The sequence below is a fragment of the Carassius gibelio genome, chromosome A25 (assembly GCF_023724105.1).
Source record: "Carassius gibelio isolate Cgi1373 ecotype wild population from Czech Republic chromosome A25, carGib1.2-hapl.c, whole genome shotgun sequence".
Taxonomy (NCBI): Eukaryota; Metazoa; Chordata; class Actinopteri; order Cypriniformes; family Cyprinidae; genus Carassius; species Carassius gibelio.
The window spans coordinates 16,760,286-16,775,126 of record NC_068395.1 but is presented as its reverse complement, the minus strand read 5'-3'; the positions used below and the strand labels follow the sequence as shown (position 1 = coordinate 16,775,126).

At 37.1% G+C, this 14,841-nt stretch overlaps 1 protein-coding gene across 4 annotated transcripts in view; it reads left to right on the top strand.

Annotated features, from left to right (window-relative positions):
* The first annotated feature begins 979 nt into the window (after positions 1 to 979).
* Positions 980 to 14,841, top strand: part of LOC127947112 (kinesin-like protein KIF21A) — a 58,702-nt gene continuing 44,840 nt past the window's right edge. For all 4 annotated transcript variants that reach the window (XM_052544078.1, XM_052544079.1, XM_052544076.1 and 1 more), the window contains exons 1-2: positions 980 to 1,275; positions 14,498 to 14,720. In XM_052544078.1, coding sequence (XP_052400038.1) covers positions 1,232 to 1,275; positions 14,498 to 14,720 — 267 coding nt within the window. In that variant the 5' untranslated portion in view covers positions 980 to 1,231. The remainder of the gene's footprint in view (positions 1,276 to 14,497; positions 14,721 to 14,841) is intronic.

Sequence of the window (14,841 nt, the reverse complement as noted above, 5' to 3'; positions counted from 1 at the left end):
TACCGTGCATTATGAAGGTTCTGAGTTTTATCGTCACTTTTTTAAACAAAACACACACATTCACAAATACACATTCTATTCAATAATATAATAATACTATATTTTACTTGATTGTATTATAATTTTTCATTTGTATTATTATATTATATTATATTATATTATATTATATTATATTATATTATATTATATTATATTATATTATATTAAATAACAATTAATTTATGTTGGTCTGGCCCCTAATGAATGAAAATATACTCAAACTTCATAACAATTAATATTACTTAATAACGTGATTAATAATAGTTTTGTGTGTGATTGTGATAGTTTGCAATTATGTTGAGCTTCTTTTATTATTTTATTATTATTACTCAAACTCACATAATTAATAGTCAACAAATGATTAATTATTTGATTAATAATAGTTGTTTGTGTAATTGTAGTTTTTGACTTCTGCATGCAGAACATCTTTTTAGAATTGAAATGAATTAAATTAGCCTTTTTATGCTTATGTTATTTCAGAAGAGCAATATAAAATGCCCACAAAAAGTATACTGTTACTGTGGAATATATATTTATTTACATATATTTATTCATAATAAAATGTTTAGCAAAAATGATAAAATAATGACATAATAATTATTTACAGTGCATACAATTGAAATTCTTCTTCTTCGACTTCTTCTTATTATTAGTAGTAGTAGTAGTAGTAGTAGTAGTAGTAAAATAGGGTTGTCATATTTGCTTCTATGTGTTAAATATACCAAACAAAAGAATTAGGTTCTCAATAATTTTAAGAAAGAAAGAAAGAAAGAAAGAAATACACATATCAGTGCAGCTAATATCTGTGTCTCTGCAGATATATCCACAATATAAATGAATATGTCTCATAACTTTGATAACAGGCAGAACACGCTGATTTGCATGCGTATGATGACGTCACCCCAAGGGTCCTCTAGGAGGCGTGGTTTGGTGACGCATTGCGGCTGGGACTTCATGAAGTGAGCATGTAGTTTAGATCAGATGAGATCGGGACACACACAGGACCTCGGTTTAATGACCAGGCGTGACCGCGGCGCATCGCTTCTGTAGCGGCTGCATGCAGATCAACGCCTCGGCCATGACACAGACGACACGCGCGTGAGCCGAGCCGAGGCCCCGCCTTAAAGGTGCTGCGCACTTACAGAATTGATCGGATTGGTGTGCGATCGATCGATCGATGCAGATCTGAATCATGTCAAGCGGACAGGACGAGAGCACGGTCCGGGTGGCGCTCAGGTAGGGCACGAGCACTAGTGCGCGTTACTGATGTGCATTCACGCACTTGTCACCTGCTGCAGCCAGTGCACGTGCGGCATGTCATAGTCATGCAACAATGGAAAGTTTACAGCAGCAAATTATTGTTTTGTCTGCGCTATGGGGTAAAATAACAACCAATCGTGATATTTCATCTGTAATGTACAGTTATGTTGTTGTGATTTTGAGCCAATGATATTTCAGAGTGGGCGGGGCAAACAGGAGCAACGCCACATATAAACTGTCCTTGTTCCAAATCTTCCTAACAATTAGAATGCGACAATCTGAATGTCATGGGAGAGGATTTGTGACTTGCAGTAAATAATGTAATTAAAATCTGTGTTATATTCGTACTACTACACCAGCTTAAGCCCCTAATGCTACACTCAGGGGTGGGCAGTATTTCAATTACATGTATTTGAAATACAAAATACTATGGGATGTATTTTAAATAGTATTTTGTATTTCAAATACCTTTTGAAAACGTATTTAAATACATTTAACCTTACTAATTTTTAGTATTTTTGTTATACTTGTTGTTAAACTTGTTGATACAGGAAATCAGCAGTCCAAAAAAAATAATTTTATGTATTTTTGAAACTAAATAAATACTAAGATTAAATGTATTTAAATACAAAATAGTAATAGTAAAATAGTACACGGTCCGTGTCACTAGATAAAATCGCTTATTTCTCTGGATTTAAACATTGTACGAAACATTTGGGATTTGGGTGTAAATGAGTACACAAAATATTTAACCCTGTTCTAGTGGTTTTGGATATTTTAATAAAATAAAATTTTATATATTGTGCCTTTAATTGCCAAGGATTTCAGTTGTGTGTGTGTGTGTGTGTGTGTGTGTGTGTGGCAGTCTGTGCTATAAGTAGACAGCTGACTGACAGATGATCAATGGAAGAAGAGGTTTATTGACGGATCTGTTCGTTAGATCTGCGATCAGCCCATTTGTGTGTGTTTCAGAAGTCTGCACATATGCTTTTTGTTGTTCACCGGTCACAAAATCAAATAAAATCAGCTAGCTCACAATAATAATGACATTTCAGTCTGAGTGTCCGGACTGTTTTCTGTTACGGGGAAATTAAAACACAGAATAGATACTGTATATAAACCAAACTGGTAAATTTAGGTCTGTTTCAAAATCGTACAGCCTTGATTATTAAAATATGATATCAGTACCATCCATTGAAAACCCCATATAGGTTGACAATAACACATATGACTAATAATATTTTTTATGTAATATATGCATGCAAATGCTAGTCTTTACATATATATTAGTCCTTGCACCATTTTACAAAGCTTTTAACACAAGTAGAGATGATTGACAGGTTAACTAAACAAACACATTGCTATATTATATGTGTATACAGTAAATAAAGCGCTAGGCTGTGGTTGCGGTACAGTGGATGTGACGTGGGACGCCGAGGCAGCTGTGGATGACAGTGCTGTTTTCTTCAGTGAGTCAGCAGCTCTCGCATGAGCAAATGTCATCGTGTAAAGAAATAAAAGCCTCACAGATACAGATCAAATCAGACTGGCGTCCTTCCTCAAGTTAATCTAGTTAGTCTACTGAGGTCACATTCATAATCAATATTAAATCCATGTTTACAGTGTTTGCAGAAATGCTTAGCCTGTTTAACAAAACGTACTTAATATCAACATAAACGCAGCATATATTTATGAAATTCAATAAAGAACAAATAACAAGCAACAGAAAGACAAAATAATGACTTTTCAAATATACATATTTTAAGAAATTAATACTTTTATTCAGCAAGTTATTTATTTGATCAAAAGTGACAGTCAAGATATTGATAATGTTACAAAAGATTTGTATAACGAAGCTGTTGTTTTGTCCTTTCAAGTACAGTATCACGGTTTCCACAAAAATATTTGAGCACCAACCTCAAAATAAATGTGTTTTTGAAATATCTTACAGGAATAAATTCGATTTTACATGTTTATTAAAACAAAAATAATAAAAAGATAATTTGTAATAACATCTATTACTGTTTTTGTTGTTTTTCTGCTCTACTATCAAATAAACATTGGTGTGCATTTCCTTTAAAGAGCCAGTAAGATGAAAATTGTAAGCTTCCTATCACTGTTTATAAGTCCTGTACATTAGGTTTAAATCCATCCAAGGTTAAAAAACATTGTCATTTTGTCAAAATATAATTTTAAAATTACCTCAATTCTCAGAGATCCCCAAACGGTTCGCGCGAAGCTGTTCAAAAGATTCAGTTTCCTTAAACCCCACCTTTCGGTAGCATACTGTGTTCTGATTGGTCAACTAACATAGGTTTGATTGGTTGTTCCGCACACACCTCCACGGTAAACTATGCGTTAGCATCTGTTTGGGGTGAATTATGTCTTATTCCTCTCACCGTGAAGCAAACAGTAAAATAAAAAACGTGAACAGTCTCGCTGCTTTTTCTTCTGTGTGTGTGTATTCAAGCCGCGCGCTTCAGTTTGAATCTGAATAGCGCGTTCAGCGCGGGGGCATGGTCACATTAGATAACGAAGGGAGACGTGAAAAACAGACATTGCGTTGTTTTCATATGGATTACTTTATCACAGAATATCTGTTTTCGGCCGCACTTGCTTAGTTTTAAAGTAGACATGTCAAGCTTTCTATAGATATCTCTCTCATGTCTCTTCGTTGAGTATTCACAGAGTTACACTTCATTTTAATGACGTGTTTGTACATGAAGATCAGCAAAGGCTGCAGACAGCACACATACTGATAAGACGCTCAGGAGAAAACAGACACATAACTTTATAATCATACTTCGTGTTGTGATTCGGAGATGCTTGTTGTTCTAACGCAGGTCAGAGTTCCGTTTCTCCCAAAACGGTAGGCGGAGATTATTATGCAAAGTGCTCCTAGTGACGTACATAGAGACGGGCAAAAGACTCGTTTCAGCGATTCAGAGTCGACTCGTTACTTTAGAAGCCAATAACTTTATAAATCGTGTACTTTTTGGTTTAATTACTTTGCACATTGTTTACACAGATGGACAGCTACATCATACACTGTAATACAGGTCATTTTTGATTTCCCATCTGTGTGGCTCTTTAAAAACATAAAAAAAAAAAAAATTGGTAACACTTTAAAATAAGGTTCTATTAGTTAACATGAACTAACAATGAACTATTCCACTAACGCATCAGTTAATCTTAGGTAAAGTTAAATATGAGTATCGTCTTAGTTTAGGTTAGATTATGACCAGTGTTTACTCTAAAATAATGCCTTAAATGAGTTTAGGAAAAGAAAAAATCTCCTGATATTTTACTCGCCCCATGTCATCCAAGCTCTTCTTCTCTTTCTTTCTTCCGTCGCAAAGAAATGAAGGTTTTTGAGGAAAATATTCCAAGATTTTTCTCCATATAATGAACTTCAATGGGGATCAATGGCTGAAGGTCCAATTTACAGTTTCAATGCAGCTTCAAATGCCTCGACACGATCCCAGATGAGGAATAAGAGCCTTATCTACTGAAACCATTGAACATTTTCTTTAAAAAAAAAAAATCTACTTATATACTATATAACCTCAAATGCTTCTTGCTCCAGCTTGACTTCACGCATTACACAGTCACGTTGGAAAGGTCTCGCATGATGAAGGCAGAAGCACCGAGCCAATGTTTACAAAGCGAACGTGCAAAAAATCCAAAAGCCCTTTACAAAAAAGGGTAAAACAATGATGTTGGATGATTTTGAAGTTGGAGGAGAAACTGAGGTTAGGTTTTTCACCCTACCCTACCTTTCAGAACCGGAGCACACAGACTAAGATCAAACCGCGTGTGACCTTTCCAACGTGATTACGTCATGCGTGAATTTGTGGACGCGCATCGCAGAGCTAGTGCAAGATGTGCATTTGTGGTTAAAAAGTATAGAATTCGATTTTTTTTAACAAAATGACCAATGATTTGGCTAGATAAGACTCTCAGTCCTCTGCTGGGATTATATTATTCAAGTTCAAGTCTGATTTATTATCAATTAAAATGTCTAATTCCCAAATGAACTGACAGACATTGATAAGAAGAGAACCTCTCTCTTTTTTCAGGAAGCTAAGCATTTGATCTGAAGCTGATGTGTGAACCGAATGGAGAGTCCTCCAGTTTGTCTGTGGCCCCTGTGAGGGTCACATCCTTTAGACACAGGAACTATGCGTTCGTAGACTACAGCAGCTGCATGTGGACATGTTCCTGGTTTGCGGCGGGAACGGAATCTCTGTAATTGTAGTTTGTCTAGAAAGCAGGAATATTATGCAGAACAGACGTGTGGTAGTTTTCCCACATTCACCACACCCAGCCAACTGTGCTTCACTTCCTGTATGCTGGAGTTCTGTGCCTTTCGTTGTGGCATTACAAGTTTTACTCAAATCCCCTCAAGCTCAAACATCTATGAATAAACACTCGGGCAAATGCAAGCAGGCCATGTGCTGCACTTAAAGTCCAATCTATGTCTATATCTAGAGCACATTAAGCTAAGATGTCATCATAAACTGTTTCTAAATGTGTTTCAGTCTCTTCTCATCATGGGGGTCACTGAGGTAAGAGATAACTACAGGAACACCGTGGCATGGGGCCATGATAAAATGTGTTGTATGTATGTAGAAGGTGTTGGATCAGTGTTGGTTTTATGAGCGCTTCTGTCAACACATCACGCCTCAATGCCCACAGAACGCAAACATTACTGTAGACCTGCTGCTAGTTTTCACCTTATCACCTTCATCTCTGTATTATTCGTTCAGTAACCTTCCAATCACTGCTGAATCCATGTCACTTTATTTGATAATAGAACTTGAACAAGAACAAATAAATCACATTGCTTCTCCTGATAGAAAGTAAAGCATTTCATTGGTAATTTGAACGGCAGTAAAGGCCCCGATATACTTCAAACGAAGTGCATTTCGGTTCTTCGTTTGAAAGCAGAAATAAGTTCGAAAAGGCTAGGCGATGGTATACTGTTTTCGAACATTCGACACCCCCGTGGTGCTGGAGGCGGGGTGTAGATTAATGTAGACATGACTCGTAATGCTCTCGTGTATCCCCGAAACACAACAACGACCAATGGAAGCTCAATGGTGTTTAGGAGCCAAAAGCAACTCCCCCAGAAAGTTTGCATTAGTCAGCTCAAAACGAAATTCGTTTTGGCCTGATTTTGTTTGAAATGACGTCATATAAGTTCATTCCTCGATTTTATTTGAAGTATATCAGGGCCTTAAAGCTGCAGTCGGTAACTTTTGACGCTCTAGCGGATAATAAACAGAACTGTTTGCGTCTTGCGGAAGAACATCGTAGCCGGAACTACTTCTCTCTGTTTATGTCTATGAAGAATCACAAAGGTACTGGGTTACTCCGCCGCGGTACCCCGAAGCAATCTAAAATAGTCCGAATATAAACACTTATTATAGGTGCACCCTAGTGATTCAGGACAAGCTAAAAACACGGTTTGGAAAATGGATTCATGGTGTACTCGCTTTTTATATACATTTTTCTACATTTTGAACACAAACAAAGTTACGGACCGCAGCTCTGATTGGTTGTTTCTTACCGGGAGTGGTTTGTAACTGCAAATGGCAATAGGACCACTGGGAGGAGCCAGAGGAGCTTGATTTTTTTCACAGATCAGACCGGTTCATCTGACCAATCAGAGCAGAATAGGCTCAGGGAAAGGGGTTTAGGGAGACTGAATCTTAGGACTGTTTCAAATGAATCATATGCAAATTGCTGGAAAATTAGTTGACATTACATATTTGGAGGTATTGTTTTTTTTTTTTTTTTTTTTTCTTGCATGCATGTAATCCTATTGTAGGAGACCCCCAAAATAGTATCAGGAACCTTAAAAATGGCATAATTGGGGCACTTTAAAATTAAATGTGTTATGTGATGGCAGATGCACCTGACAGCTGTAGACACTTCTGCTTTACTCTGGGACAAAATGGCAACAAGTCCAATGCATTTGGATTGAGAACAAAGAACGCTCCCTCTCGCTTGAAAACCCTAGTTTTACCCTTCGTACCTGTTGCCCTCTGCCTTTTCATGCTCTTCCAAATGTCTCTGAGACTGGGATTTCACGAGAAATGTTTGATAAACTGCCAAGACAAAAAAGAACAGGCTGATTATTTGAGACAGACTGTTCTACTGTATCCCACGATGCATCTGGGTCCATCTGATATCTGTTTACTCCCATTATATCTCATGCTGTATTTAGGGCCGGTTCTCCCTCGAGTGTTTCTCGGGAGGCCGGTGGGACTGAATGAATCTCTCCATCTCTTGGCTCTCACACATGTTGCACTAACAAACTCCTGCTGTGAGAAGCTGTGCCGCCTCACTGCACTGCATCAATAGCTGTGTCACACAGAGACTGTCAGCACAGATCCCAGCTCTGGCTTATTCTTGCGATGCACATTCTCATGACTCAATTTTAAACACAACATTAAACGGTAGCACTTTATTTTACAGTCCTGTTCCTCATGTACATACTATGTACTTATTATAGCAATTACAATAACTATGTAATAACTAGGTACTAACCCTGAACCTACCCCTAAACCTAACCTTACCCCATGTAGTTACCTTGTGTTACCAGAACTTTCTTAGATAAATACACTGTTAGTACACTATAAGTACATGTTAGTACACATACTGTAAAATAAAGTGCAACCCATTAAACTATGCAAAACTGTTTAGCTGGATTTTGGTCAATAATATTGGGCGTATTTCCCATGTTTTATATTTAGATTATGATTGAAAACTAACTTCAATTTATTCTTTAAAAACATGAATTATTTGATATCACTTAACTGTAATATTTAATAAGCCTCAAAATCAATATATTTGGTTCAGTATATTTTGGGATACCATTTGGATTTTGTTTTTTATTCCATTATAGTACTAAAAATGATTGGTTTTATTTATTGTTTTATTTTTAGTTTGTGTAAGACAAAGTAGCCATTAATCGTATATCAACCATAACGTGACAATAATCATCAGATTATTAGTATAGGCCACAATTCTCGTGTCAGTAAATTCCTAGAAAAATATTCAAATTATTGATTTGCTGAAATGGATATTATATTAGTTTTCATGCATCTCAATTAATTAAAAATGGAGTGAATTTTCACTATGTTGGTTGAAGCAGATATTTTATTTCTAACATCTAACATGAAAAAAGGCCATTATTTACTTTTTATTTGTTTGTTCATTTATTACAGTAGCAAGATTTTCGGTAAAATGTGCTTTACTGTATATTGCTATAAGGAAAAGTGTTTATTTTAGGTCCTTAAGAGTTAAGTTCGCTAGATGCCACAACTACACCATCCACACACACACACACACACACACACACACACACACACACACACAAAAGTTATTTAGAGATAGAATTGCGGAGATCAAACCTGAGTCCTGACAACCAATACAGTGAGATAGCAAAGTAGATTGTTATAGGTAATAATAGTTCAAACTTATTTTTTATGTTAATATAGCAATTTAATTTAATGCAAGAAACTCTATGCAGTGATCAGCTGCAGCATGAGCTAGTTCAACCAAGCTTGGAGTCTCTCACGTTGCATCGCTGATGCTTATGGGAATCTTCTATTTACTTTGATACTGAAGCCTGATTTGTACATGTTCATGTCGCTGTATAAACCAACGAAATGCAACAAGCCAAAATGGAAGGTGGTTATTCACATATACTTATTTATCACATATACCTCACGTGTGAGAAGTGTAGAAAATCTCTTGTTCTGCCCTTGCATGTTTGCAGCCCCATCTGTTGCGATGCAAATGCATTTCTTAGGGATGTAATGATTAAACGCGAGCCAGTTGAAAATCGATTCAAAAATATGTGACGGTTCAAATCAGTTGAGGTGCTAATCATTTAGGGGTAGGAGTTTATATAGTTGTATGTCAGAGGGGAACTTACTGTCTTTAAAAAAAAGTTTACATGGTATTTTTTTCTTTTCATCTTCCCTCTGCATAATGCATATTAAAGTTCATAAGTGCAGCGCTGCTTTGTTTACAGCAAAAACCAAGGAAATGGCTGATATTTTTATGTATATTTTTACAGAACTGAAGTCTAACCATTCTTTTTTTTTTGCTTCAAAATTTCAAAATTATAGAATCTAATTCAGATTAAAAACTGCTCATGTTGCACGTATGCAGCATCTTTGTTTGGATCAGGATTACAATGCAGTGGTTGCCTCTCATTTTAAATGGAAAGAGCACAGACAAAGCCTTATTTTTTTATATAAAGAGATTTATTTTATTTGTGTTATTTGATTTGAGGCTTGTTTTAAAATTTAAATTTAGTTTATTTATTTACATTAACATTCTATTTAAAATGTGTCATTTAGCAGACTTACAAATGAGGACAATAGAAGCAATCAAAAGCAACAAAAGATCAATAATATGCAAGTGCTATATTAGTATATTTTTAGGTGCATTTCAGTTTAATAAGTTTAACAAATAAATGTGCAGCATTTTGTCAAAGCAATAATAAAAGGACACAATTAATTCATAATTTGTCTTAAATCTCATTTTGTAAAAAAAAAAAACCAATTCAACCCCCCCCCCCCCGAAATTCTCCTGAAGAGGACTCCCAGTCAGTGACTGTAATTAGTTTCTTATTGATGACATCGGTCACACATCTTAGTACAATAGCATATTGATTCTTAGCTGTCAAATCTTGAGTTTTATCCATTTGTACTGAATACATTCCAGCTTCCTTGATAACCTGTCCAGAAATGCTTTGTTGGATTAAGAGACGGTTAAAGGGTTAGTTCACCCAATAATAAAAATGATGTAATTAATAACTCACCCTCATGTCGTTCCAAACCCGTAAGACCCATTTATCTTCTGGACACAGTTTAAGATATTTTAGATTTAGTCCAAGAGCTCTCAGTCCCTCCACTGAAGCTGTGTGGACGGTCTACTGTCCATGTCCAGAAAGGTAAGAAAAACATCATCAAAGTAGTCCATGTGACATCAGAGGGTCAGTTAGAATATTTTGAAGCATCGAAAATACATTTTGGTCCGAAAATAGCAAAAACTACGACTTTATTCAGAATTGTCTTCTCTTCCGTGTCTGTGTGAGAGAGTTCAAAACAAAGCAGTTTGTGATATCCGGTTCACGAACAAATCATTCAATGTAACCCGATCTTTTTGAACAAGTTCACCAAATCGAACTGAATCATTTTAAACGGTTCGCGTCTCCAATAAGCATTAATCCACAAATTAATTAAGATGTTAATTTCTTTTTTAATGTGGCTGACACTCCCTATGAACTCAAAACAAACCAATATCCCGGAGTAATTCATGTACTCAAACAGTTCACTGACTGAACTGCTGTGAAGAGAGAACTGAAGATGAACACAAAGCCGAGCCAGATAACGAACAACAGACTGAATTAAGACATTTGTATGTTATTTCTCCTGCTCTTTTTCTAGGAAAAATTCACTCATCACTAAGTGAAAACATAAAGTGAAGATCGGATTATTTCAGGAGCCTTATAACAAATCCATTGTTTTTGAATGTCGGTGCTACTTCTGCTATATTTTTACACTTAAAACAATAATTTGGTATTCATCTTGTACCATTGTCCTCTTTTCTGCTAAGAAATAAGTCACCTGGCATTTCTCTCTCAAGTGCTTCCACTGCTGCTATCATTAAGTCTGAGTATGATTCAGTGAGCTATATATCACTTTTAATTATCAAGAAATGACTTGTCTTTAAAAGTTTTGGTTTAATATTTAACTTAGCTGTTGATCAAAAAACATTCAGGAGGGTGTACTCATTTTTGCAACACAACATTGTAGCACTTTGATAATAAAATCTTATTTTGCTGAATAACTTTGTCATTCTTCTTTGGTAATTGATCAAGCAGGCTTGTTGAACACCCTAGCATGTCTTCTAGTAAAGAGTAATTGCTGAATTTGTTAAGGGGTGTACACATTCATGGTGTTCACTGTATATAAAAGAATGTGAATATTTGTCTGCTAAAATACTAATGTAACTTTACAATAAATCTGCTAGCAGTTCAATACTTACAAAGAAAAAAAAAACTAGCTATAGTATTTACAGATGACACTGACCTACACTTAAAGCCCTAAATAGATCGGAAGTTTTGCAACATTTCGCTGCTTCTTCTTGAAGTGCTTTCCTTTTCCGCACCCTTTCCCTTTCTCTCCATTCTTGCATGTCTGTTTTCTGCTTTGGCGGAGGTGTGGAGTGGACGTAAATCGAACTATAGTAACGTTTCCAGGCAAGACTAACATATTTAGATTAATTAATAGATTATTTGTTTAATTAATTGTATGCTGGATTCAGGAATGATCACTTTAGTACAGTAAATGGGCAATAATATAAAATAAATAATAAATATAAACGACACAATGCTCATTCCCTTATCTCAGGGAACCGAGGTTATGTTAGTAACCGGTACATTTCTGTTTGTGCTTGTGCAATAGTCCCAAACATGAATGTGGATTACTAATAATCATTAATCTGAGCTGAAAGTCAAAGATCGCTGAGTGCGTGTAAATGAGGAATTAAGGATAAACAGCAGTATATCCAGTAGTGGCCTACATTCTGTCACAAGGGAGGAAAACCTCACAGAGAGAGAGACAGATCCCTGCATAATGCAAGACTGTCCAACCAGCCATACCTTATCCAACAAGTTCCTTCTCTCTTCCTCTTCCTCTCGGTGGTATTCACTGATGTAGTCTTAGTCTGATGCTAGAATTTGATTTGCTGCACTTTTCGTGAATCCTATCATCTGTTCTTTCATCTAAAGGTTTGGTTTGGAATGTTGGAAGGGAAAAATGATCCAGGTTTCTCATAAAATGTAGCCAGGAGTATCGACTAGAGATCAGGCTTTAATGATTTATACACACTGTATGAAGCTGCCTCAGGGATGTGGACATGGCAGGCAGCGACTTGTCTGCAGACGTCTGAATTCAGGAAGACGTGAACGCTCGTTCTGTTCTTAGTAATTGTGGGATTATTAAGGGAGTGTTTTAACTGGCATCATATTCATTGATGTAATGAGTTCAAGGACTTGGCTGTAAATTGCTGTAAATATGTTTTATTGATATTGGAAAGATTAACATTTTTGGGATTGGGTTAGAAAATGTTATGATTTGCTTCCTGAAAAAGAACACAATAAGTCTTATTCAATTGTTATATTGTTATATTATGTTGAATTTGTTTTTGTCTGAGTTGTTCAAAGCCTATATTGTTAAAATTTAGCTGTTGCTGGAAGGTTGTTAGTGCCTTTCGCCATGGCAGACCAGATTGCTTAGGTGAGGAAGTGTAGGCTGGTCCAGGCTGTTTAAGTCAGGATGGAAACTTGCCGACCTTGCCAAGTGATGCTACTCACTTTAAGTAGGAAGTGATTTGCTTCCCCAAGTAGAGGGTTTCATGGATCTCAAGGTCTTGTTCATGAGTGAGGGTAGGTTGAGGCATGAGATCAATGGCCAGATAGGAGCAGATAGGAGCAGTGGCCACTCTAGTGAATGATTGTGTTTACACCACATCCACAGCCATATCACCCTGTTTCCCAAGAGCCTGGTCAGTGCTTGGATGGGAGACTTCCTGGGAAAACTGCTGGAAGAGATGTAGTGAGACCAGCAGGAGGTGCTCTCCCTGTGGTCTGTGTGGGGCCTAATGCCCCAGTGTAGTGTTTGGGACACAATACTGAAAAAAACACAAATGCCCCAGTGTAGTGACTAAACTGAAAGAATCTTTCAGATGAGACATTAAACCGCGGTTCTGACTCTCTGTGGTCATAAATAAATATATAAAGGATTAATTCATTCATTGATACACCAGCCACACCATGTTTCAGAAGCGGCACTTTCGCTAAAGATAGGACCTAACCTATTTTTGATGGAACCCACATCTAGGCCTCAAAGTAAATACAAAATAAAAGTCCCTCGGGAGCACATGCGAGAAGTTGCCAGTGAAAAGGATGTGTGGGCGGCTGTTGCTGTAGTGACATACAGCCAAGTGTGGTGACCCATACTCAGAATTTGTGCTCTGCATTTAACCCATCCGAAGTGCACACACACACACACACACACGGCATCATTTATACTGCAGCACCCAGGGAACAGTGCCTTGCTCAAGGGCAACTAAGTCGTGTTATTGCAAGCCCAAGATTCAAACCTGCAACCCTAGGGTTACGAGTCATATTCGCTAACCACTAGGCCACGACTGGGTCCTAGATAATTTATTTAATCAAATAAAGATGTTAATAATAGCACATCATTTTAGTCTGTTCAATACAGTCTCATAGTAGATTTATTTTAATTTTAAATTTTTCTTTTGTTACCCAGTACAGAAATGTGATATGAATTATGTGATGCTGTCCTGGTTTAAAACACAAACGATACAGATTTTACAGACTGGCTCCAACACGTCCTCTGCTTACGTGTCTCTCACCCACATATATCTGTCTCTCTGGTGTTCAGTACAGGACAGATCCAGCACCACACACACACACACACACACACACACACACACACACACACACACACACACACACAATAGTCTCTCTGTGCTGCTGCCAGTGAACTGTGCTCCGAACAAAAGTGTCTCTCACAGTCAGAGTGAGAGCTCCGCCTCTGTCAGGTGCACCACAGGAAGTGACATCAGAGTCTCTTTTTAGAGGCGTTTACCAAGCCATGCAAGCATCACTTTCACTGCTGATTGGTGATTTGAACAAACCATACCGCTAAGTATTCATCTTACAGACAAGAATGATTCCTCAAATGATGTGGCTTGTTAAAGAGAGGTGCGATGTTACTTTTCTAATTGATTGGACTAACACTTTTTGCCTGGTAAGATGAAAGTGAAAGATGAGTGATGAGAGCAATATTTGAAAGAAGGACCAGATCCAGATTTAAAAGCCAGAATATCACAGAAATTATGTACCAGATCTTAGTTTTTTTGTATATTGCTGAACTTACGAAAGCATCTCTCAAACTGACAAATATTTCATACCTGAAGTGTAAAATTTCTTGCAAGACATTTTCTTCGATGCGGTGAGACCCACTAATTGCCGTCTAATTTAAGATGACTAATTTTCACTTTCTCAACACATCAGGAGGTTCTCGTTGTTATTCAGCATGTGACTCTGACTCATTTATTTCGTGTTTCTCTTTCTGTGTCACAGGATTCGTCCTCAGCTGGCGAAGGAAAAGATTGAAGGATGTCACATCTGCACGTTTGTGACCCCCGGCGAACCCCAGGTGGTTCTGGGAAAGGACAAGGCCTTCACGTACGACTATGTGTTTGACATGGACTCGACGCAGGACACCATCTACGCCAACTGCACTGAGAAACTCATCGAAGGATGCTTCGAGGGTTATAATGCCACTATCTTTGCCTACGGACAGGTTCATGTTTCTCCAAATGCCATTTAATGTTGACTTTAAGACACGTCTGGTTATTGACTGTCCCACACGAGAGAGATTTAAATAAGTTCAAGATCATTTAGCATATGTGCGAGCTCTCCTC